At 38.4% G+C, this 24,275-nt stretch overlaps 1 protein-coding gene across 13 annotated transcripts in view; it reads right to left on the reverse strand.

Annotated features, from left to right (window-relative positions):
• neo1a (neogenin 1a) overlaps window positions 1-24,275 on the reverse strand; it is a 172,090-nt gene that overhangs the window by 30,140 nt on the left and 117,675 nt on the right. For 11 of the 13 annotated variants that reach the window (XM_084405111.1, XM_084405122.1, XM_084405118.1 and 8 more), the window contains exons 6-11: window positions 21,356-21,510; window positions 21,104-21,224; window positions 8,763-8,988; window positions 7,717-7,871; window positions 2,121-2,269; window positions 226-364 (exon numbers count right to left, since the gene is read on the reverse strand). In XM_084405111.1, coding sequence (XP_084261237.1) covers window positions 226-364; window positions 2,121-2,269; window positions 7,717-7,871; window positions 8,763-8,988; window positions 21,104-21,224; window positions 21,356-21,510 — 945 coding nt within the window. The remainder of the gene's footprint in view (window positions 1-225; window positions 365-2,120; window positions 2,270-7,716; window positions 7,872-8,762; window positions 8,989-21,103; window positions 21,225-21,355; window positions 21,511-24,275) is intronic. The other 2 variants (XM_084405116.1, XM_084405120.1) reach the window with 1 other exon arrangement.

Below are 24,275 nucleotides of genomic sequence, written 5' to 3' on the forward strand. Positions count from 1 at the left end.
CCAGTAATTCACTCAGCATTGACAGGTATGGCATTAAGTTATTTTTGGACCCCGCTGATATTGCTCTGTTGATGCAGCTACAACATGGATATAGATGATAGCTGGTTTATTGCCTAGTAGAGCTATAACCCCTTATTATGGTTATTTTGAGGAGCAAAATAAGTGGAAGAGTGCTGGAAACTGACTAGCAAGACGAAGCAAAAAGAGCAGATTTACTGTAAGTACCATCAGAGTATGTGCGCACGGATATGTCCTCGGTGGAGACTCCAGGTCCATGTTTGTTATAGGCCACCACTCTGAAACTGTACTCTGTGAACTTCTTCAGTCCAGTCATGGTGTAGGACAGTGTGTTCACATCCAGATCCTGATGAGAGAGAGACATGTCAGAGATATAGGCAGATAATGGCGGAGTTATTATACACAGAGACTGCACAGATATAGAAATGTAAATATTTTATTATATAAATATGATATAAAAACACGTGTATAATATGAATATAAGTGCATAATATATAATAATTTACAAATAATTTATTAATATATAAATGTGTGTATATATATTAGGGCTGTTGGAATGAATTCCGAAATTCGAATATAATTCGAATATTAAAAAAATCAATACTATTCGAATGCTGAAGTTCCTATTCGAATATTGCTTTTTTAATGTATATTTAATTTTTTTTTGCAATCTTGCCTTTCTCGCCGCCTTGGCTTACACGCATGTGAAAATTAAATGCTTTTGTTTCTTGTGATGAATAAAGTTTTTGAATCGTAACACAATTGTGCACGTTATCCACGCTGTATCATCATAATTACTGTAAAAAAATCGCGGAGAGCAATGTCTCCACGGAAACGGAGATCACCACTCCTGACAATTTGATTCACAGTCCACACTACAACGCGAAAACGGCGTTTTCAAATGTATCCACTTTGGAGTGCGTTTTCATTAATTAAAACGCCGTCTCAGTGTGGACGGAAGGCCAAAACGGAGAGAAAAATATACGTTATTTTTTATGACAACGCTACACCCTGACTGACAAGCTAGACGATCTGTCCGAGGAACCGCCGCTAAAACAGGCAAGAATTACTTATTTTCTGCCTCTCTCCTCGTCACGGGGCTTACCAGCTGTCCGCCAGAAACAGACAAACTGACACGGTTTATCTGTGAAGATATGAGACCGATCAACATCACGCATTGGCATTGGCGATCCATAAGACTGTGTAATGTCGTAAATATTAATAATAGGATGAATTTGAGCATTTAATATTCGAATATTATTCGAATATTAAATGAAATAAGGAATGGAATTCGAATAGTATTATAGAGGAAGATTGACAGCCCTAATATATATATATATATAGATGAAGGTGGAGGTGACGGTTAAGGTTAAGGTGGAGGTGACGGTGGAGCTGACTGTGAAGGTGGAGGTTTAGGTGAAGGTCGAGGTGGATGTGGAGGTTGAGGTGGAGGTTTAGGTGGAGGTGGAGGAGGAGGTGGAGGTGACGGTGGAGGTGAAGGTGGAGGTGACGGTGGATGTGGAGGAGGAGGTGGAGGTGACGGTGGAGGTGAAGGTGGAGGTGACGGTGGATGTGGAGGAGGAGGTGGAGGTGACGGTGGAGGTGAAGGTGGATGTGGAGGAGGAGGTGGAGGTGACGGTGGAGGTGAAGGTGGATGTGGAGGAGGAGGTGGAGGTGACAGTGGAGGTGAAGATGGATGTGGAGGTGGAGGAGGAGGTGACGGTGGAGGTGAAGGTGGAGGTGAAGGTGGAGGTGACGGTGGATGTGGAGGAGGAGGTGGAGGTGACGGTGGAGGTGAAGGTGGATGTGGAGGTGACGGTGTAGGTGACGGTGGAGGTGAAGGTGGATGTGGAGGTGACGGTGGAGGTGAAGGTGGAGGAGGAGGTGGAGGTGAAGGTGGATGTGGAGGTGGAGGAGGAGGTGGAGGAGGAGGTGACAGTGGAGGTGAAGTTGGAGGTGAAGGTGGATGTGGAGGAGGAGGTGGAGGTGACGGTGGAGGTGAAGGTGGATGTGGAGGTGACGGTGGAGGTGACGGTGGAGGTGGAGGAGAAGGTAGAGAAGGTGGAGGTGAAGATGGAGGTAGAGGTGGGCTCTAGTTTTACCTGCTCAGTGTCCATGCCCTTTTCCATGTGGTAGATCTTGTAGTGTAGGATCTCTCCATTGCCTATGAGGGGCACGTCCCAGCTGAGACTCACTGTGGAGGGGGACGTGACCACTGCATGAAGGTTTGGAGCAGGACCAGGAACCTGGACTATTACATAGAAAGAATGGAGAAAAATTAGAAAAACAACATTATGAAAGAACTGTGTGTGTATATATATATATATATATATATATATATATATATATATATATATATATATATATATATATATATATATATTTATTTATTTTATTTTATTTATTTTTTTCATTCCATTTCATCATTTAATTTAATCGTTTCATTATTTCATTTCAATGTGTTGTTTAATTATTATTTTTCTTTTCTTTTCTTTTCTTTTTGATTTTCTTTTCTTTTCTTTTCTTTTCTTTATTTCACTTCATTTCTAGCCTGGCTAACGTCAGACCAAGTCTCATTTGAGACTTGGTCTGGGAACCACGTGTTCATTTTCTCGTATTTGAGGCGTGGTTTACGAATGCCCAGAGCCGTTTATTGGGCGCTATGAATGTCTATCAAATGCGCCTGTACGTAGCTCATAACCAATCGCTTCAATTATACCAGATGACGTATGTAGAGTGACAGAAATTCAACGAGGAAAAAGACGATGGGTCAAAGATTTATTTGTGCACGATGGCGTTTAGCGAATATTACCGTTTGTGCAAGATAAACATGAGGGTAGAAGGTAATGTCGAGTCTGATGCCATGTTGGATTCATAGATATAAACAAACTGCTTCGGTGTCGTCATCGTCTTGCTGCTCCCTCCCCGTTCTGTGATTGGTTCCCTTTTTCAGGGGAAAATCTGGTCCATGGTGTCCAGACTGCCTAGCAGCGTGAATAAAATCGCACTGCGAGCAAGGCAGTATGGGGAAACCCAGGCTACTTCATTTCATTTCATTATTTCATTATTTCATTAATTTCATTATTTCATTATTTCATTATTTCATTTATTTCATTTAGTCTGTCACTGTTTTTCTCTGATATGTCCATTGTTGCTTTGTCAGCCTTGTTTGTAAACCAGTCACGCCAATAAAGCGCTTTGACATGGACTTGACTAGAGAGAGTGAGATCTCTCATGACACACACCTCTGGCAGAAAGCACAATAACACACACCAGCTCAGGCTGCAGGAGTGACGTGATTTCATTTGCTCAGCAGAGCGGAGAGGATGGAAATGAGATTCTATGTTGCTTAACTTTTGTTTACTTGCTAGGGTCATGAATCATTACATTCAATTATCGGCTCCGACGAGTGTCCGTTAAATCTGTTTTCCAACACGCTCGCGACTGACATGCCTTCAGGGACTCATCATGTAGGGCTAATCAAAGCTGAGCTCTACATTAAATGAAATATAATATAATAGAAGTCAAATAGCGTGGACATTAAACAACTGAAAGATGGCCAGTAGTTATTGAGCCGACACTTTTATCCAAAGCAACCCACAATACACTTATTAAAGGGACAATCCCACTGGAGAAACCTAAATTGTTCACCAAAAAAATTAATATTCTGTCATAATTTTCTACCCATGCAACTATGAATAATGTTCACGTTGCTCTTTTCCATAAAACAAAGCATAGAGTGAGCACTAGTGAAAAATAAGTACACTTTAGCATACTTTTAAAATGAGTACTTGTTATGGAAGTAATATACCTTAAAAGAATATAATAAAGTGGAAACTAAATGTAAATGTTATAGAACACTTAATTGCATGCTTAACTGGAATTACATAAAAATTAATTATTATTCAATGCAATTAGCTGTACTTTTTGATCCACTGTAATTTCGTAATTTCCACTTTTGTCTTTGAAATATTGTAAAAGCCTGCTGCTAATTGTAATGACAAATTATAATAAAACAACTACATGTGCTTAGTTTAGTGTGTTACTCAACAAATAAGTGTATTTCTTTAAAGCACAACAAACGACTATTAAAACAATTATTTAAAATGTGCTTTACAGAAAAACTTTTAATTTGAAATTGATTTTAATTACAAATTGTGTAATCATGACACTTAAGCGGCCTTTTATATCATTCATATTATATTATCTGCAAGTAAATGTTTTTATATATTTTAAAGATTTTAAGTGTTCATTAAATACAATTAAGCACACTTCTTTTTCACAAGGACAGTGATAATGATATTACAGAGGCTGGGTGACGGTTGAGGTGGAGGTGAAGGTGGAGGTGGAGGTGGAGGTGAAGGTGGAGGTGAAGTTGGAGGTGGAGGTGGAGGTGGAGGTGGAGGTGGAGGTGGAGGTGGAGGTGGAGATGAAGGTGAAGGTGAAGGTGAAGGTTTAGGTGTAGGTGGAGGCAGGGGCGTCGGACTGGGGGTAAAACCAATACTAATTACCAGGGCCAGTAGATTACCATTACCAGAGAGAGGGCCCTTGAAAAGTCTGGAATATATTTTATTTTACCTGGATATTTTCATTTCCTAATTAAATTTAATAATGAATGTCAGATGAAATGTAAAGTTAGTGTAGTGGCTGAATAACTTGGTTGATTGACTGACTACATTTTGTATACAAAAAAGTAAAGACTATCTAAGGTCTCACGGTCCCACCCCTTGCTAATGTGCCAAATGGTTTAGTCCATCTGCACGCATTTTGTTTATGTTCGCTAGTTGAGCAGGAGTGCAAACTTCAGCTGTAGAAATGTCTTTCTCAAAGAAAGCCAAATCAGGCCACCAAAAAAGAAAGGAAAGACAGGAGAAGGAAAGAAAACAAAATGAGGGATATGGGGGCCCGTCAGGACTGCCTATGCATAGGGCCCGGGATCTTGTGCTACGCCCCTGGGTGGAGGTATAGGTGGAGGTGGAGGTGAAGAAGTTGCAGGTGAAGGGACTGTCAAGCCCCAAAAATGAGTAAACAGATCATATGATTCACACTATATTCCAAGTCTTCTAAAGTCATACAATAGCTTTAAGTGAGAAAGACACTAAAATATAGGTCATAATTGGCTGAAAATCACCACAAGTGACTTGGAAAATAGCCCACAAATAGTATGGACAACTAAAACTTTATTTATGTCCTTCCTGGAACATGACAGTCTCTGGTCACTCCAGTAAACACACACTTTCACTGTAATGTGAAGAGCGACATGAACGGTCCTCATAATATCTCCCATCGAGCTCCACAGGGGCTTGAACCACTTCACCACACGTCTGCAACAACTCTGTGACTACATTCATCCAGTTATGTTTACACTGAACCATCTGTCATATATAAACTGCATTCGATGTCTTACATGAATCATTTTGCAAACTTTGATCACGCGTTTCTGGCATCTGAGTGAGAGATGGCTTTATCTCAGTTCCACAGACACGCGTTCTGTCCAACATCAACGGCTGCTTCTGATACCGGGATGGGATTAAGTGCGTTCGACGAGTGTGTGAGTGTGTGTATAGATGACTTGTTCAAATTCACCACGATCTCCACGCAGCGGGATTCCCGAGAGCGCCAGATTCCCGCTAACACACATTATAAAGTGTCAGAGCCAAGGACACACAGAGGAGCGCGGCTGACCCAGAAACAGCGTCTCCTGCGCTGAGTTTGAGCTGATAATGTTTCACGTTGACGGAGTCAGGCCATATTCCTTCAAGAGGCATGTTTGCTTAAAAGTCAGCAGGTGTTTTACCGTGTGTGCTTACCTCTATAATGAGATTTTAAACTGAAGCATTAGAAAGAAAAGCTCCAGAGAAAATGTTCGGCATAATCTCTAAGGCCCAAAACACACTCAGCTACGTCAGCTTGATTTCATGCATTGATGCCTACTGAAATTTGTCAGAGCGTAATTCGTAACACAAGTCCCCCTGTGGTGAAAATCAAGCTTTTAATGTTGTTTATATGTCTATGTGGTGTTTTTAATATGCTTTAAGACAAACCATGTGTAAATTCATAAGTCGACACCATTGCTGAGTATTTTCTCCTTAAAACTGCAGTGAACCAAAGACAGTCTCAAAAACACACTTTGAAATCGCTGGCGTTTCTGACATCACAAACTACCTTGTAACCAATCAGATCAACATGTGATCGTCAACGAGTGGATCTCTGAGCTGAGTGAGTGAGTGGAGGCGGGGCTCATTTGCATATTCATAGAACCGCGTATACTAAATGAGGCAAGGGTGTCGAGTTACATTCGAGCTATTGGAGTTAAAAAAATAAAACGGGATGCATATCGCAGAGAACATTGTGTTGGTTGTGCTTCGGCTCTGCTCCTCCGCACGGATGAATGTGGTTTGAGACACTGGTGAACATCTTATAAGAGCGGATAGACTAATAAATAACAGTTTCTATGTACAACCGGTGAATGCGTGTCACTTTGAATGAACCATGGTTAATTTTTCTCGTTTGAGCACTCAGCTTCAAGCTAATCCCATACTATTTTATTTATTTTACTGTTTATGGAAATGACATGTCTCATACAGGCGAATGATGTGTGTATGCAATTTCCCTCAAATTCCATCTAAAATATACTCTCACCGGCCACTTTATTAGGTACAGCTTGCTAGTACCAGGTTGCCTTCAGAACTGCCTTAATTCTTCATGGCAATGATTCAACAAGGTGCTGGACACATTCCTCAGAGATTTTGGTCCATATTGTAATGATAGCATCACGCATTTGCTGCAGATTTATCAGCTGCTCATCGATGATGTGAATCTCTCGTTCCAGCATATCCCAAAGCTGCTCTACAGGACTGAGATCTGGTGACTGTGGAGGCCATTTGAGTATCGTGAACTCATTGTCATGTTCAAGAAACCAGAGATTTGTGACATATAGACATCGCACATTACTAACGCGCTCTTTAAATAAATAAATAAAATACTGCGCCATTGACTTTAGACCAGGTTTCAGTTGGTCAATGGCAAAATAGCAACGCACCAACAATGCGCCTGAACACACCTGGTTTTCAGACCCATGGGCGCACAAATGCCCGTTTAAACAACATGGCGCAGGATGTGAAAATGATAACTGCGTCGGGCTGAAACTAGCAAAAAAACCTTGCGTCGCGCCTGACGCTGCATTGCGCCGGGTGTATGATAGGGCCCTTAGTTTTCCTACATCTTTAAACTTTTAGTTTTACAAATCATCACATTAAAAAAACATTAAAATCTGATGATATTTAGACCTTTGAAGTGCTGGAAAAAGTTTGAAGCATTCGTGCAGACTATTTCGTGCCACAATACCATGGTTACAGTTAGCGTTACTACACTCTAAAAAATGCTGGGTTGTTTTAACCCAATGTTGGGTCAAATATGGACTAACCCAACGTTGGGTTAAAAAATGCAGTTTAAAAATGGACAAATTGCATTTTGAACAAAATCAAAAATGGACAAAAATGCAATAAAAAAAATGGACAAATTGCATTGGTTACATTAAAAATGTAACCCAACGGCTGGGTTAGTCCATATTTGACCCAACATTGGGTTAGTCCATATTTGACCCAACATTGGGTTAAAACAACCCAGCATTTTTTAGAGTGTACATTAAATCCATGGTGAATGTTGGTGATTTGTTGATTGAAAACTTGTTCTTACCTTCAGGCTGGGTGGCTACTCTCAGAGGCGCTGAACTCTCTCCAGGGCCGTTTCTGTTGTGCGCCACCACACGGAAGGCATACGTGGAGTCTGGCATGAGGTTCTGGATGGTGACCTGCATCTCTCCTGGACGACTGGTGTTCACGATCCTCTCCCTGTACAGGATCAGAAGCGTCACATGAGACTGAAACAGGAGAGGGCTGCTGAGTTGGTGGTTTGAAGCTTCTCAGATTTTTCTGTAGTCAAAAGCAGCTCATACAGAACGGCGTTATAAATATGCATAAGAACAACATGCGACTTAAAATAATAGCAACAAATGAACAGAATACAATAATCAATAGCATCCATTATTAAAGGCTTCTCGGAGGGTGAAGGACACGAAAACATGCCTGGGTCACATTTCACTTCATAGTCAAAACGCAAATAAAATATTTATTACATTTTTAATATGATATTTTATTATATTATTTATTTATTTATTATTATTATTATTTAAAATATATATTATGTTTATTTATTTGCATGCATGATATTGTTTAATGATCCTAACCATAATGCATATGAATGTTTAACTTTTTTTGTAATTCTCATTAGAATCTCATTACTGTAACGTTATTTTAAATAGATTCATTTAAATAATCATTAATTATGATGAATAAATACTTCACAAGATAAATACTAATACATGTAGACAGATAGATGTGTCACATGACACTTCAGTGTCACATGATCCTTCAGAAATCATTCTAACATGATGATTTGCTGCTCAAAAACACATTTCTGATTATTATCAATGTTGAAAACAGTTGTTCATATTTTTGTGGAAACTAATAAATTTTTCAGGATTCTTTGATCAATCGAATGTTGAGAAGAACAGCATTTATTTGAAATAAATCTTTTTGCAACATTACAAAAGTTTACTGTAACTTTTGATTCATTTCATGGATCCTTGCAGAAGAAAAGTACAAAATGTGTTACCATCTTACTGAGCCCAAACTTTGATACAGTAGTAGTGTATATATATATATAACAGATAAATGGCGTGCCTGTTAGTGCCCTCCAGGCTGTAGTACACTGAGTAGGTGACGTCTTCTCCGTGTGGTTCAGCGGGAACACGCCAGGTCAGTTTGATGAAGCGAGTGGACACCAGCGAGGCCACGACGTCCCGCGGGCCGGAGGGTTTGGGACCAGCGCCGACTCGGGACCCTGGCATTAGATGGTCAGTAGTGGCACGGGTCAGTGAGGTGGGAGGGGGGGAGGGCAGGGCTACATCTTTCAGTGTGTGAGTCAAAGCAGGAATAAAGGGTGGAGGGGGGCGGATAGTGAAGTCACACAGAAATACAGGGAGGGAGGGATGGATGGATGGAGAGCAAAACACAGGAGAACACATAAAAAGAAAAACAAACAAACAAAGAAAAACATAACACAATGGCTTTTCCATGACAGGAAATCAACAAAACAGTGAAATAAATCACAAAGAAACATGAAAAATGCAATTATAATGGAAGAATGTCAGGCATGTAGTTGGAGAAAAACAGCTGAGGTGGAAAAAACGAGAATATGTTTCACTTTTATAATAGTTCAACAAAAAAAAAATGTACATTGTTGTTTGCTAAAAAGATGTCAAACGCCTGGCATGGCGAATTTTCTTGCAGTATATTTGATTGTCGGGAAGAAAAAGCCTTTATGTGAATGGGTTTGGTTGTGAGTAAATTAATAAATACACATATTTTTTTGTGTGGACTATTCCTTTAAGTGAAGTTGGGAAAAATCCGAGCTTTTTGGGTCAACATTTTTTTATGTTCTCTAAGGGAATTTTAGGAGACTTGATGTGACTGATGTCTTTATTCATTAGATTAGATTAGATTAGATAATACTTTATTGTCAGACAAGTCTGAAATGTTACAGTATCACTGCAAACCCTAATGCTCAAAATAATGAATTGGTTTGAGTAGGACAAACTTAAATTAGACTACTTAGTTCAGTCAAATGAACTTTTATGAGTATTTAGCACTTTCTTTTCCTTTCAAGGTCACAGAGCTGATATATTTTAAGTAGACTGAACTGTTTAATTGTTTTATGAAATTATTTCTTTTAATTTAGATGAACTTAAGTTCAACTGAAACTGGGCTGGGATTTCTATTTCCCAGCATGCTTTGCCCATGGCACTCGAAAGGGAAAGTAAAATGCTGAAATTAAGTGTAATATAATGGTTTTTTTTTTCGTTCAAGATTAATGTTAAGTGGGAGATTTAGTAGTGATTCATGTTTTGTAATGCTAATTTAGATTATGTTGATTTTAGGAGAGTTACCGTCATGACAAGTGGTGCATGTGGTTTGGTTTGAGAGCATGTCAATGCTTTATATTGCAGCATTCATACAGCAAGTGCTAAACTATGCTATTGTTAGCATTTATTGAACTAGTTTGTTAAAACCAGCTAAGTTTATAATAACAAACATGTTCACATTGAGGTTACATGACATTTTAAAGTTAAATGGATTAATGTACTCAAACATTTCAAGTAAAATGTATAAGTACAAAATTAAAATCTGCAAGTTCTGCATACTTAAACTTTGAATATTTGAAACTTAAATATTTTGAGGCAACTGATTGCCTTAAATGTATTGAGTTTTGCCAACTTATTCGGGTTTACAGTTACAACAACCAACATCGACATACCCTTGACCCACACAAAACGCAAAAACGTCAGACATTACACTCAACTCCTACACTACGCTTATACAATTACATTCGAAGTCTCGAGCTATGAAAGAACAACCTCTGAGAGTTTAAAAGCAGCTTCAGAGAGATGTATTGTGTTGAGATGTGCTCTTCATGTCTTCTTCTGAACAGACTGATAATATACACTGATAGCAGCACTCATTAGCTTATAGCTTCCCCTAAATGACAAAATCCATTAGACGGAGAACAAATTAAACATTAGTTGTAGCAATTACAGTTTCCCACAAAGACAAGCCATCAATGTTCATCTGTCTAGCCTCAGGGAGAAAAAAATGATATCACTCAGCATTTATCTCTGGTTCAGCTTGTGTGTGTGCGTGACAATCTCTCTTTTCTTCTTCCTCTGGCAAACTTCACATTTAAACTATATATATAAACTATATAGCTACAACATGCCACCAGTTGTAATGTCTTTTTAGTTGATGTGGCTGTTTTAGATCATGTTTGGGTTTCTCCATAGCGTTTTAAAGTGGAACATTCTCAACAGAATTTAAATGAGTTGCACTTTTTATTGTTTTCCAAAAAGAAAATTAGGCCGATATATTAAAGCTGATGGATTATTTCCTTCAGCTGAGAGACTTCAGACACTTCAGATGTTCAACATGATGTTTTTGAATTGAATAAAATATGACTGGAATCACTTCAAAAAGGAAAATACAGTAAAGTGCAAGTCTGTCATATCGGCTACATAAAATTATGAGAATATCATTATAATAGTGTGCTTGGGACATGGGTTTTAATTATGAGACTTGTGTTTTTGTAATCAGGTTCTCAAATGATATCAAAATTTGGATTTAGATTTATCAGCCAATATATCGGTTATCGGCTTTCAAATATTACTGCTTTATTACTAAGTATTACTATAAGATACGAGTTATCGTATATCGGCCAAACTTTTCATATCAGTGCATCCCTAAATTAAACAATAGGGATTTTGTGCATAATTGGTTTGTTCAGTTCGTACGGCTTTTTAAAGTCTCAGAACACACTCTGTATATAATTAGCCTGATTGTATAATGATTTAATGTTTCGGTGTGAGCGCTCAGCGTGCCGGCAACATGCGAGAAGTGCCGATACGCAAGAAAAAGTGAGGATCCGCTACAGATTAACATGTCCAAGTGTTTGGACAACATACATTTGTCAACTAGGATGTTATCAGGATCATCAGCTTCAGCCGGTCTGATGATGAATGCAGTCATGTGACGTACGGTGGTTAACAGCAGAAGATTAATACCGACTCTATTCATAGCAGAGAGCAATAGCTGGTGCCACTGGAACAGATGGTGACTTCGCTCATTAATGATACACACTGAAGCTAAGAAAAAAGGTCAAAAGGCCCTTGGTGTAAAATGAGTATTCTTAACTCCACTTTTGCTTTAAATCGATGTAATTATGCGTTTAATACTCAGTAAACGGTATTTTCGAGAGTATGCAAATTAGTTTCTTGGTTGCTCAGAGCAATGATGACTATATACTATGTAGGTCACCAAGAATCATATTAATATCCTAAAGAGGTAATTGTACTACATGAGGACACCTCCATGTATTTATGATGTGGCCGTCGGAGAGAGTGCACTGCTAATAACCACTTATTGAGCTCCTTCTTTCATCTTACACAGACGGGTTAGACTGAAATGACCAACGGTACAGGAGACGTGACACAAAAACACTTCATCCATCGGCATTAAATCTAACACCTCTCTACTATTGATCTGAGGGAACATGGTATTACCATGAGGGGTCTGGAAGGGGTTTTCATATTGAGTGAAGACATAAAAAGTGGGTTATATCACTCTTTCATGCTAGGGTTCATGTTCTTCACCGGCAGAGATCAGACAGGGTTGACTAATGCTGAAATGTGGAGCAGCTCTTGAGCTATAGACACTTTAGGAGTGTTCACGGAGGAGAAATGGGCAGCTAAATCACACATATCTCTAGGGTTTTACTCTCTTATATTTCTATATGGCTTCTCTTATTAAACTGCAAGTTTTTATCTTAAGATTCATATCCCACAATTCTGTGAAAAAGTTGAAGATATAAATGCACAACTGTGCGAAAAAAGTCTAAATTTATATCCTGTAATTCTGACTTTATTTCTTCCAATTCCCGGTTCATAACTCACAATTCGGACTTTTTTTTAATTGCAAGTTTATATATCGCAATTCAGACTTTATAACTCACAATTCAGACTTTATTTCTCTTAATTCCAAGTTCATAACTCGCAATTATCTCAGAATTGTGAAAAAATGGAAAATTTATATCTTGTAATTCTGACTTTATTTCTTGCAATTCCAAGTTTAACTCACAATTCTGACTTTATTTCTAATTCCAAGTTTATAACTCTCAATTATCTCAGTATTGAGATATAAACTCAGAATTTTGAGAAAAAGACAATTTATATCTTGCAATTCTGACTTTATTTCTCATAATTCCAACTGTATAGCTCACAATTCTGAATTGTGTGATATTAACTCAGAAATGCGAGACAAAGTTAACAATACTGAGATATAAACTCCCAATTAAAAAATGTAATTGCAACTTTTCATCTTACAATTCTGTCTTCTCTTATTTAAAAGGGTCATTGTAATTTATCTCACAATTCTGACTTTTTCACACAACTGCGAGTTTTTATCTTACAATTCAGACTTTATTCTGTGAAAAAAAAGTCAGAATTGCAGATATTAACTCACAATTGTGAGAAAAAAAACGGACTTTTTTAATTGTGAGTTTATATCTCGCAATTCAGACTTTATAACTCACAATTCCGAGTTTGTAACTCACAATTCTGACTTTATTTCTCGTAATTCCAAGTTCATAATTCTCAGAATTGATATAAACCTTTTTAGAAAAAAGCCAGAATTTATATCTTGGAGTTTTTTTTCATCATCATTCCAATTATATAGCTCAATTCTAAATTGTGTGATATTAAAATATTATTATAATATTATTAAATTAAAAAGACAATTACAACTTTTCACTCACAATTCTGACTTTTTTCTCAGAATTGTGAGATATAACTAAAAATTACAAGTTATAAAGTCCGAATTGAGAGATGTAAATCGCATATGATTAAAAAAAAAAGTCTGAATTGTGAGATAAAAAGTCTCAGTTATACCATAGCAGAAACAAGCTTCCATTCACATTCATGTTTTTGTAGTTTACACGGAGACGATAACGGTATCGTTTTCAAAAACTTGCACTTTGAAACTCGTTTTCAAAAGTTTGTGTTTTCAGCCTCCCAAAATGCCATGAAAATGAACGGCCGAAGCGCATAAAAAGTTTTCCGACCCCTTAAAAATATCAGATAAATCTTTTTTTTTTTTTTTTTTAAATAAAAATAAAAACATTCATTAGATATTTCCTGATACGTGCCCTTAAAAAAACATCTCCAGCCTTTTCTAGGCAATTCAATCCATTTTGTTGTAGCAAATAAACACAAAGCAAGGGATTTTCTTTTTAATAAGCAGATATGATATTCATGAAGCCAAGTACACAATAGTCCAATTTTTCATCGGAGATACAGCTGGCCCGCAGCGATTGTGCATCGGATCTGAAGCCTGAACCACTGCAGAGGCGACAGCAGTCTATCTCTTCAAAGTAAACATCATGAATATGAGAGGGTGATGGATTAAAGGCCATCAACACCCCTGTTGAGATTAAACAGGTCTCTCACGTGATGCAGAGCAGCGTTTCGTCTCCTGAGACGTCTTGCTTCCATAGTCTAAAGAGATGAAAGCGCAGATCTAGGGAGGAGGAACGGGCACCTCGACGGGACGTCCCGCCCAGCACCAAAGCACAGGATTACGGGTCTCAGCGTGAAGCTGGCAGGGGACATCCTGTGTGTTCACTGGGAAGGCAGACGCCCATCTGGCACGTCATTACTGTATGTCTATACCCAGTTACACCAGCCCTCGGGGTCAGTAAAGCATCGGCCCCATTCCCTCCTGCACCTGCTAAACCTCCATCAAACTGCGCCAATCCCTCGCGCTCAAGTCCCGCAGCCAAATCTGTTATTCTCTGACATGCACTTCAGTCCCATTTGTCATGCTCAGTCCCAGTACCAAAAATATCACTGTGCTCCTTTGAGAAGCTTGGGCTCAGGCTGTTTGTAGACTACAGCGATAGCTCTTTGTTTCAATGCCGAGCAAACATGAGATTATTAAATCAAACTGAATCACTGGGAGTTCAGGATAAGAATTCATGCAGTACAAATTAGCATTTCACAATGTACATCAGCAAACCTATATATATATATCAGTTGTTGATACCACAGAGAACACCAAAACTCACAAGTGATATTTGTTTTTCAGTCTTAAAGGGTTAGTTCACCCAAAAATGAAAATTCTGTCAGTAATTACTCTCCCTCATGTTGTTCAAACCCCGTAAGACTTTCGTTCATCTTCAGAACACAAATTAAGATATTTTTGATGAAATCTGAGAGCTGTCTCACTCCTCCATAGGCTTCTCTGTAATCGATATCTGCCATCCCAGAAAACTTAGTAAAGACATTGTTAAAATAGTCCAAGTGACTACAGTGGCTCAACCTTAAGTAACAGCGCAGCTCTTCTGGGTTGTACGTCAGAACGGAGGCTCACTATTGGCCAGCATCACACACATGACCAGCGTCGGCCAATAGTGAGCCTGCGTTCTGACGTACAACCCAGAAGCGCTGCGCTGTTACACTACGTGAACTCACTCAGAGGAACACAGAAGAAAATCAATAGTGGAATAAAGTCGTTATTTTTGTTTGTTTGTTGCGCACAAAAAGTATTCTCGTCACTTGATAAACTTAAGGTTGAGCCACTGCAGTCACTTGGACTATTTTGACGATGTCTTTACTAAGTTTTCTGGGATGGCAGATATCGATTACATAGAAGCCTATGGAGGAGTGAGACAGCTCTCAGATTTCATCAAAAATATCTTAATTTGTGTTCCGAAGATGAACGAAGGTCTTACGGGGTTGAAACAACATGAGGGAGAGTAATTACTGACAGAATTTTCATGTTTGGGTGAACTAACCCTTTAACTGACACTGCTGTCTAACTTTTGAAGGGGAAAAAAAATAATACGTGCAAATAGCCCGAGCTATTTACACTAACTCCGCCCACCAATGTCTGGTTGGACTAGAGAAACATACATAAACCACCAATGATTCGACAGCCACAGTGGCGTAGAGAATAAGGCGTGTAGCAGATACTTTTAACGCGAGTTCGAATCCGCCCTTTTCCAAACTGGTTCTGCTCCCCTTTCCCATCCCATGGGATTGGGATGGCAATTATTTTAAATAAATATGAAGAAAATATGTGAAATTAAAATGCCTAACTGTTCTTTAATAATAAAGTGTTTATCGGGTAGGGGTAGGGGTATGTGTAGGGAGGGCTTTATTGTGTCCTAATAAGGCAGCATTTATTTAATAAATAAAATTATTTACACTCAATATGTTATTATTGCATACTGTCTTATAATGTACTAAAATACTGAGGTGCAAATAGTATCTAACTACTATTTACACGTTGCAAAGAAAATACAATTTTTACAGTGTAAATATATATCGCTATTTTCACTTAGTGGAAATAGCATATCACTAAGAAAATAGCCTAATGCTTTTTCACTTAGTATAAAAAAAAGAATAAAAAATGGGGGCAAATTTGTTCCAAGTGGTGAATATGATGGCACAGAAAATTAATATAATTATTTTCACCCAATAATTATTGCAATGGTTTAAGTCGCTCTTTCTTTCACATTTTATAGTCATAGATTAACCTGTAATCATTTTAATAATGGATTTTCAGATTCATGATTGAAAGTTTGTGTCTGGGATAAGTATTCAACAATAAGTCTGCATGTAGCCATTTTAAAAGTATATATATAAAAAAAAAAAATTCAAATCAGTGTGATTTATAAGTTATTTTAATAAGAAAATCAACCGCTGGGAAATATAGAAGTGTGTGAAGTTGAAGAAACTTGATTCAGTAATCTAGTATCGCATTTCAAACACGGTCAATCTGGTGCCTCATAAAAACGGGTTTATTTTTTATTCGGGAGAAATTACATTTCTTCGCTCTCAAACAGAATAATTCCTTCGAGTTAAGCAACAGCTACAGGCTTCGCAGCGTCAACTAAATCACATTAATATTCCGACCATTGAGTGATGAATCTTATAAACAAAGCAGAGATGTTGGAAAGCAGCTTGAGGGCTCGTTCTGAGGCCATAAATAAGCCAAGCGTATTTGCTCCGCTGTCTGGCACACAGGCCTAGTTAAAGTGTCACATGAACACAGTGAGAGGCCTCAGCGGAGACATACTATTTATGTTTTATGGTTCCACAGGCTCCTCAGCTGAGATATAAACACAAATATGGCCCAAATCAGCATTGTATGCTCTCAGATCCATCACCTTTTTCTGCGCTCAGACTCACATTGTATCTTCATCTATCATTTTTCAACACACATACCTGGAACTGGAGACCGCTTGCAAGGTCCAGTAACAACTATAGTCAAGCATCCATCAGCCCCCATGAGGGACATCTACAGTGTGTCCAAGCTCTCGTCCGACTTTTCTTCACTCCATCACTTCTACACGCACACACACACGAGCTGTAGATTACCAGCACTCAGAAAAATGCAGCTCTGTCTAGAAACAGATGCTGGGAAATTGGTTTTTGCGGGGTGTTTGTGCCATACAAGGTTTTTTTTGGAAGGGAAAGAAAAAACGGAATGAAAAATTTAGGATTTTTTCAGTTGCCATGAATCCTTAATAATAATAATAAGTCACTGCCAGGAAAAACAAGCATTCACATGCAAATATGGAATTAAAATGAATCTGGGGAAAGTAAACAAGCTCAAACTGTCAGGTCACGTCCTGATCTCATACCAGCTATACACGTCTTTTAATGCTTGTGGCGACCCACATTTCTATTCATTGTGCTGCACAAAGTCTTCACAAATATTCAAATAGATTTTGAGTTTGTCTATTACAATGTAGTTTCCATGATGAAGGAATGCTTGGAAATACTATGGAAGTCAATGGTGCGCATCAACTGTTTGATTACCAACATTCTTCAAAATATCTTCCTTAGTGTTCAGAAGAAGAAAGAAATTCATACAGGTTTGGAAAAACTTGGTTGAGTAAATTATTTTTCGGGGGTTTTTTTGGTGAACTATCCCTTTAAAAACTGAATGTCTATAAACCTTTTTCAACTTATTTTAACTTGAGCGCCGCATTTTTTTAGAACGCCGCTTTTATGGGTGGTTGCCATGCCAGGGTGTTGCAATGTGGTTGGTTGCTAAGGCTTCCTTAATAGTCTTTAGTACATTGTTGCTAAGGTGTAATGGGTGGTTGCCAGGGTGTTGCTATGCAGTTGCTAGGGTGTTCCAATTAGTCTTTAGCACACTGTTCTGTTGTTGCAAGGTTTTTATGAGTGGTTGCCATGCCAGGGTGTTGCAATGTGGTTTCTAAGGTGTTCTTAATAAAATGTAGTGCATTGTTGCTAAGGTGTTCTGGGTGGTCACCAGGGTGTTGCTATGCAGTTGCTAGGGTGTTCAGAGTAGTATTTAGCACATTGTTCTGTTGTTGCAAGGTTTTTATGAGTGGTTGCCATGCCAGGGTGTTGCAATGTGGTTGCTAAAGCATCCTTAATAGAATTTAGTGCATTGTTGCTAAGGTGTTATGGGTGGTCACCAGGGTGTTGCTACGCAGTTGCTAGGGTGTTCCGAGTAGTCTTTAGCACAGTGTTTTGTTGTTGCAAGTGTTTTATGGGTGATTCCCATGCCAGTGTGTTGAAATGTAGTTACTAAGACACACTGAATAGTCTTTAAAACATTGTTAAGAGGTTGCTAGGGTGTTATGGGTAGTCAACAGGGTGTTGCTATGCAGTTGCTAAGGCATTCTAAGTAGTCTTTCGCACATTGTTACAGTTACAATGGTGTTATGAATAGTTGCCTTTGTGTTGCTGTGCAACTACAATGTTCCGAATAGTCTTTAGAGCGGTTGCTAAGGTATAATGGGTGGTTGCTAGGATGTTATGAGGTCTCTTTCAGTTGTCATTCATAATTTTTTTTTTTTTTTTTTTTACCACAGATTAAAATAACTTTTCTGTGCTTTCTGAGAAAATCTGAGCAAATCTACATAAAAATCTCTGCAACTACAGTTGTGCTTAAGACAATCACAGCATGTCAAATCTAGAGCTAAGGGGAAAAAACAATTCAGCATTACCCTAATGAGTATGGGAGCATTTATTCCCTTACAAAAAAAATTATAATGAGCAAGTTTCACAGACTGTGCCACAAACTCCCTGTCTGTAACTTAATAAACTCAGCAATCAGCTCTAACAATAAGTGAAGATAAGCAACCGTGTTTTCCTGTTCACCATGTGCTAGTCCAGATGGCAGCGAGAAGTGAGGCTTCAAAAAAGCCTCCAATCAGACCCGTCTAGCAGCTTTAACTAGAACACGCTGAGAAGCCTGCCAAAATAAAGTGTTTATAGGCCATTTTCATACAAGAGGAGCAAAGACTGCATCAAAGGCCCATAGAGAATACATAGAGACACGGGCTTCAACTCAGAAAGATACTATTTTCACAGAAACAGAGTGACAATCTGACAACAAATCTGTGCATTCAGTGCTACTCTCGTAGATGGTTGGATTACATTTTGCTAAGGCAATCATCACTATTTCTATTGCTCATACGAAAGGACAGGGAGTTGAACAAAGCCCTATATTATTAACTACAATGTGTTGTCCTTCACAGTTATGAATGTACAGGAATAATCTCTCAAATATCATGCTATACGGTTTTGCCTGGCAGACCTAGGATATCGTAGAGACTTCGGCAGTTGGTAAATAATATCCCAGCAACCATCCAGAACATGATTGCAACCTCACATTTTACATTAAACTCCGGTTATGGCACACACATGGCCGTGAGCGCGCGCACACAGACACACACACACACTGAACAGGTGGCACTGCCAGAGAGGAAGCTGCAGCAGATGGCATCATGCACCTGACTTACACCAACACTACATTCAACCACTATACTTTCAATTAGATTCATATTAAAGAAAGATCATCTACATGGACAAATCCTTCAGTTTCCCTGAGATGTTTATTTATTTAATTTAATTTTTTAATAGTTGTGATATTTTTGTACAACTAAATGGACCACTATTTAATGGTGCTCCGATTGATCGGGCGGCGATCGTTATCAGTCTGATTATAGCTTTATATAGTTTAATCAGTCTCTATAAAGATCGATCAGATGACGCGAAACACACGACACAACTCGTGTGCTCGATAATAAAAAGAGTTTTTAAAACTGTATTAAGCCGCAAAAGTAAGACGCAAGCGACTTTCTGCGCGTGCGCTCCGAGACAGAGTGGAACAAGGACAAGCAACGTGAACTTTGGCGTCTAAACGGTTAAATACACACAGAAATATGTTAAAATACCCAGCTTTGTGAGTATTCAGTTAAACACCATTGGTTATGTCTTAAGTGAACATAAACAGCTGGGAAATAAGCTGTGTGTGTATCAGTGTATTGGATCCGTGCATTCGCTCTTAAAGTGACAGCAGCCTAATATTCCTGATGCCGTCTGTGTCATTAATGTTAATCAAACAACTTAAGATAAAGAGAAATCACTCACTGCTCTTTAGTAGATTGATTAATATGTATTTAATTTATAAAGTGAAAACTATGCAGTTGTTTTACATGATGATTACGTTCTGTTGATAAAGACTGTTCTGTGAATGCTATATTTGTTAAGCTATAAGCTGTTCATAATCACCTCTACATGTTGCACATGTTGCTTATGGATAAATAAAGAGTTGTCTATTCATGATACTTTCTCATCTCTTTACTTTTTTATACTTAAAACACGTTGTTGTTAAGAATAGCCTAATAACCCCACTGAGTCTATTTCAAGCCTTCTATTGAATATCATGTAGTATTATTTGTTTCGATTGATTGGTATCGGCCAATAGTGATCATAATCGTCCCCAAAACCCCTGATCGGAGCACCCTTATCTATAATGAGACGTTATGAACACTTTTTGTAATGAGAGTGTACTAAAACTAATATAAGAACTTATATTAACCAGGTGATTCCACCTTAAGCTGGTTTTAGCTGGATTTTCCAATAGGGTTTCCAATGGGAAACGTTTTCAAAAATATTAAATCTTATATAACTCCAGTTGTATTGCATAAATATAATGAAAATGTCCCTGACACTTGCTTTTTCTATTACATTTGTTTCCTAAGGAAATCAAGTTAAAAAAGAAAAAGAGTATATATTTATAAATATATGCATTCTTCAAGCAAAACGGCTTATTTCTTTCAATTGGAAAAAATATTTGTGCACCAAAGTATAGGATGTTGGCTAAAAGAAATGGTAACAAATATGTCAATGGAAAAGATGACTTATATTTTAAGGGACAAATATACAGTTTTTGATGGAGTTTGGGGACCTTTCAGATCATTCTTAAAATGTGGTGGACTTGGTCCATAAAAGTGTGTTAATAAAAGACTAAGAAAAGAGGAGGTATAGAAAATCAATGTAAAATACTGAGAGACTGTTTTGGAAATGTATATGTTCATGTGCATAGTTAAAAAGCAAAAAAATAAATAAAATATTCAATCTTAGACGTACCTTGATCCAGTATGATGAGCTGAGCACTCGACTGCACATTACCAGCGTCATTCTCAGCTAAACACTGATAGAAACCTTCATCTGACTTGACCAGTCCCAGCACCTGCAAGTTCTGCTCCTTCTATAAAGACGCAAACAAGAACATTGCAGTCAACTCGAAGACATGTCCATATGCACTCGCTGTTATAGTGCATTCTGTATCACACATTTTCATGACAAAAGGTCAACAGCATGTCCTAGCTGGCAACTTACAATGATCTTGAAATAGTCGCTGGGAATGACGGCATCTCCGTTCTTCACCCATTTGATGGTGGGAGCCGGTGAGCCGGTGACCTCACACTCGAAGATGACGTCTGTGGCTTCATGAGCATATATGTTGGCAGGTTTCTTCAGGAACTGTGGGGAAGCTGAGAAGAGATGAAGAGATTCAAATGCCTGTATAATTTAGTACTATTAATAACTTTGGAAAACAACACGATTTGCTTAGTTTTGACTCTTCTCAACCTCTGAATATCCTATCCCTAAACACCAGGATGGGGCTAAGTATGTAGCTCCTAATAGCCAGAGGAGAACGCAAAACCTCCAAAGGCTTGCCATTAGTAAATGAGGTTATTTGATGTTGGAGAAGATAAACATGACATAGATCATCTCAATAACAAGGTAGTGTGCAGCAGAATGATTCAGGTCTGTCTGCTAGGATGTAATTGGATTGTTGCCCTGTGTTGTGCCTGATTCGCTACCACACAACCACAAGCCAAGCATTTCACATTACACATCACATGCATTACATCACATCCCATCACACAAAACATTACATAATATGCATGATTCATAACCTTAAATCGCACAAAATGCATATGTGTATATATCTTTTTTTTTTTTTTTTTTTTTTTACACAGTCATGTGAAGCAACAAATGACATATTACACCGTGTCATTATTTATTTAACAAAAATAAAGCCAAAATGGAAAAGCCATGGGTGACAAACTAAATACACCCTCTGATTCACTTGCTTGTAGAGCCTCTTTTAGCAGCGATGAGTTAAAGAAATAGTTTTCTGTAGGACAGTATCAGTCTCTCACATCGTTCTGGAGGAATTGTGGCCCAATCGTCTTCAGTTCATTGAGGTTTGTGAGCATCTGTATAATGCACAGTCCTCTTAACATTTCAGTTGGGTTCAGGTCTGGAATACGACTGGGCCATTGTGTAAACTCGCACTCGATCGGCTCAAAGTCCGGCATCCGACCAGCGCGGAAGGTCTTTACGTGTTACTGTCTTTTTTGATTAAATGCAATACATTTTCTCTCGTGATTTCATCTGAGTCCATAAATGAAAAGGTTTTAATGATATCCATGCATCATTAAAAGTGAGCGAATGTTTGACTACTCTTTTTAACTCTTTAATGAAAATAATGTCAAAGTCAGTTAGAATAATCAAATGTAATAATTTATGATGTCAGGTAAATGTATCATGCCAATTTCATAATCAGTTCAAGGATAATCAATGCAAAACATCAAATGCTCTAGATTAAAGAGAAGAGATGCGAACCTAACATTAAAATACATGGTGCTGAGAGTTTTGGTCACTCTTAAGTTAACACATCACGGGCCAACTTGAGTTACAAAAAGGCCCAGAGCCCTTTGCTGCATTTCATAATATAGACAGAACCTCTTTCACATGGAAAACATCTGCTAACAATGGGAATTTACATTCAGAGTTGACACCTTTTGGGGGTATGAGACCATTTGTCTAGAGACCACCTTCCTTTGTGTGCCAGTTATCTCTGAACTCTTAAAAACCGTATTACCTTTTGTTTGACTTATTTAGAAATCAGACATTTGTACCAGTCGCACTGAGACATTTCAAATGATACTAAACATGTATAATACTCGATAAATATTCACATTAAACCTATGGATTTTTCAGGTGATCTTAGCATGAGAGAGAAGGAGTGGGAGATGAGGAGAAGGAATGTAGATTAGGATGATTCGGAGGTGAGACTTTCGTCTCGATAGTGCACACGGGTGAGTTCAAATGTTAATTTCCAGAGAGGTCCTTTGTCCTCTCAGGGCCTCAAATAGACTGCCTGGCATTTATCTAATTTCTCAAGTCTTACAGTTATTTCAGTCTTACAATTGAAACACCTTGATTATTTTCTTTTTCAGCCATTCTGTTGTAGATATGCTGGTGTGCTTGGGATCATTGTCCTGTTGCATGACCCAATTTCGTCCAATCTGTAGCTGTCAGACAGATGGCCTCACATTTAACTCTAGAATACTTCGGTATACAGAGAGAGGAGTTGATGGTGCCCAGGTCCTGTGGCAGCAAAACAAGCCACAAATCATCAAGCGTCCATCAGCGTGTCAGGTGTTTGTGAAGTTGAAAGGCGCTGCGCATTATGGCCAAACATCTCTACTTTGGTTTTGTCTGTCCAAAGGACATTGTTCCAGAAAGTCTTGAGGTTTGTTCAGATGCAACTTTGCAAACCTAAGCCGTGCTGCCATGTTTCTTTTCAGAGAGAAGAAGCTTCCAAACATGCCATACTTGTCCGTACTTTTTTTATGAACTTTAACATTTAACATGTTAACTGAGGCCTGTAAAGAGTCTGAATTGTAGTTCTGTGTTTTGCAGTTTCTCCGAGCATTGCACCGTCTGACCTTGGGGTGAATTCGCTGGGATGTCCACAAAGATTGGCAACTGTCTTGAATGTTTTCTCCTTGTGAATAATCTTCCTCACTGTAGAACAATGCACTTCAATGGCCGTATACCCCTTCTCAGATTGATGGCAGCAACAATTGCTTCTCTAAGATCATTGCTGATGTCTTTCCTCCTTGTCATTGTGTTTTAACACACACCTGAATGCTCTAGACCAGCACACTTCCCAAACTTCTGCTTATAGAGAGCTGATCACTCTTGCTGATGATCAATTTATCAAAGACATTTGATTAGCAGGTTCTTACCCTCTTAATTCTTATGGAAGAAGTAGGGGTGTACTTAGTTTGTCACACATGGCTTTTCCAGTTTGGCCTAGCTTTCGTTAAATAAATAATGACAGTGCGATATGTCATGTGTTGTTGTTCATCAGAGGTTAGCCTATATTTATCTCATATTTAAGACCTGCCAAGGACCAGATGAATTTTCATTATGACTCATGACACATAAAACCATATTG

The sequence above is a fragment of the Rutilus rutilus genome, assembly GCF_951802725.1.
Source record: "Rutilus rutilus genome assembly, chromosome: 3".
NCBI lineage: Eukaryota > Metazoa > Chordata > Actinopteri > Cypriniformes > Leuciscidae > Rutilus > Rutilus rutilus.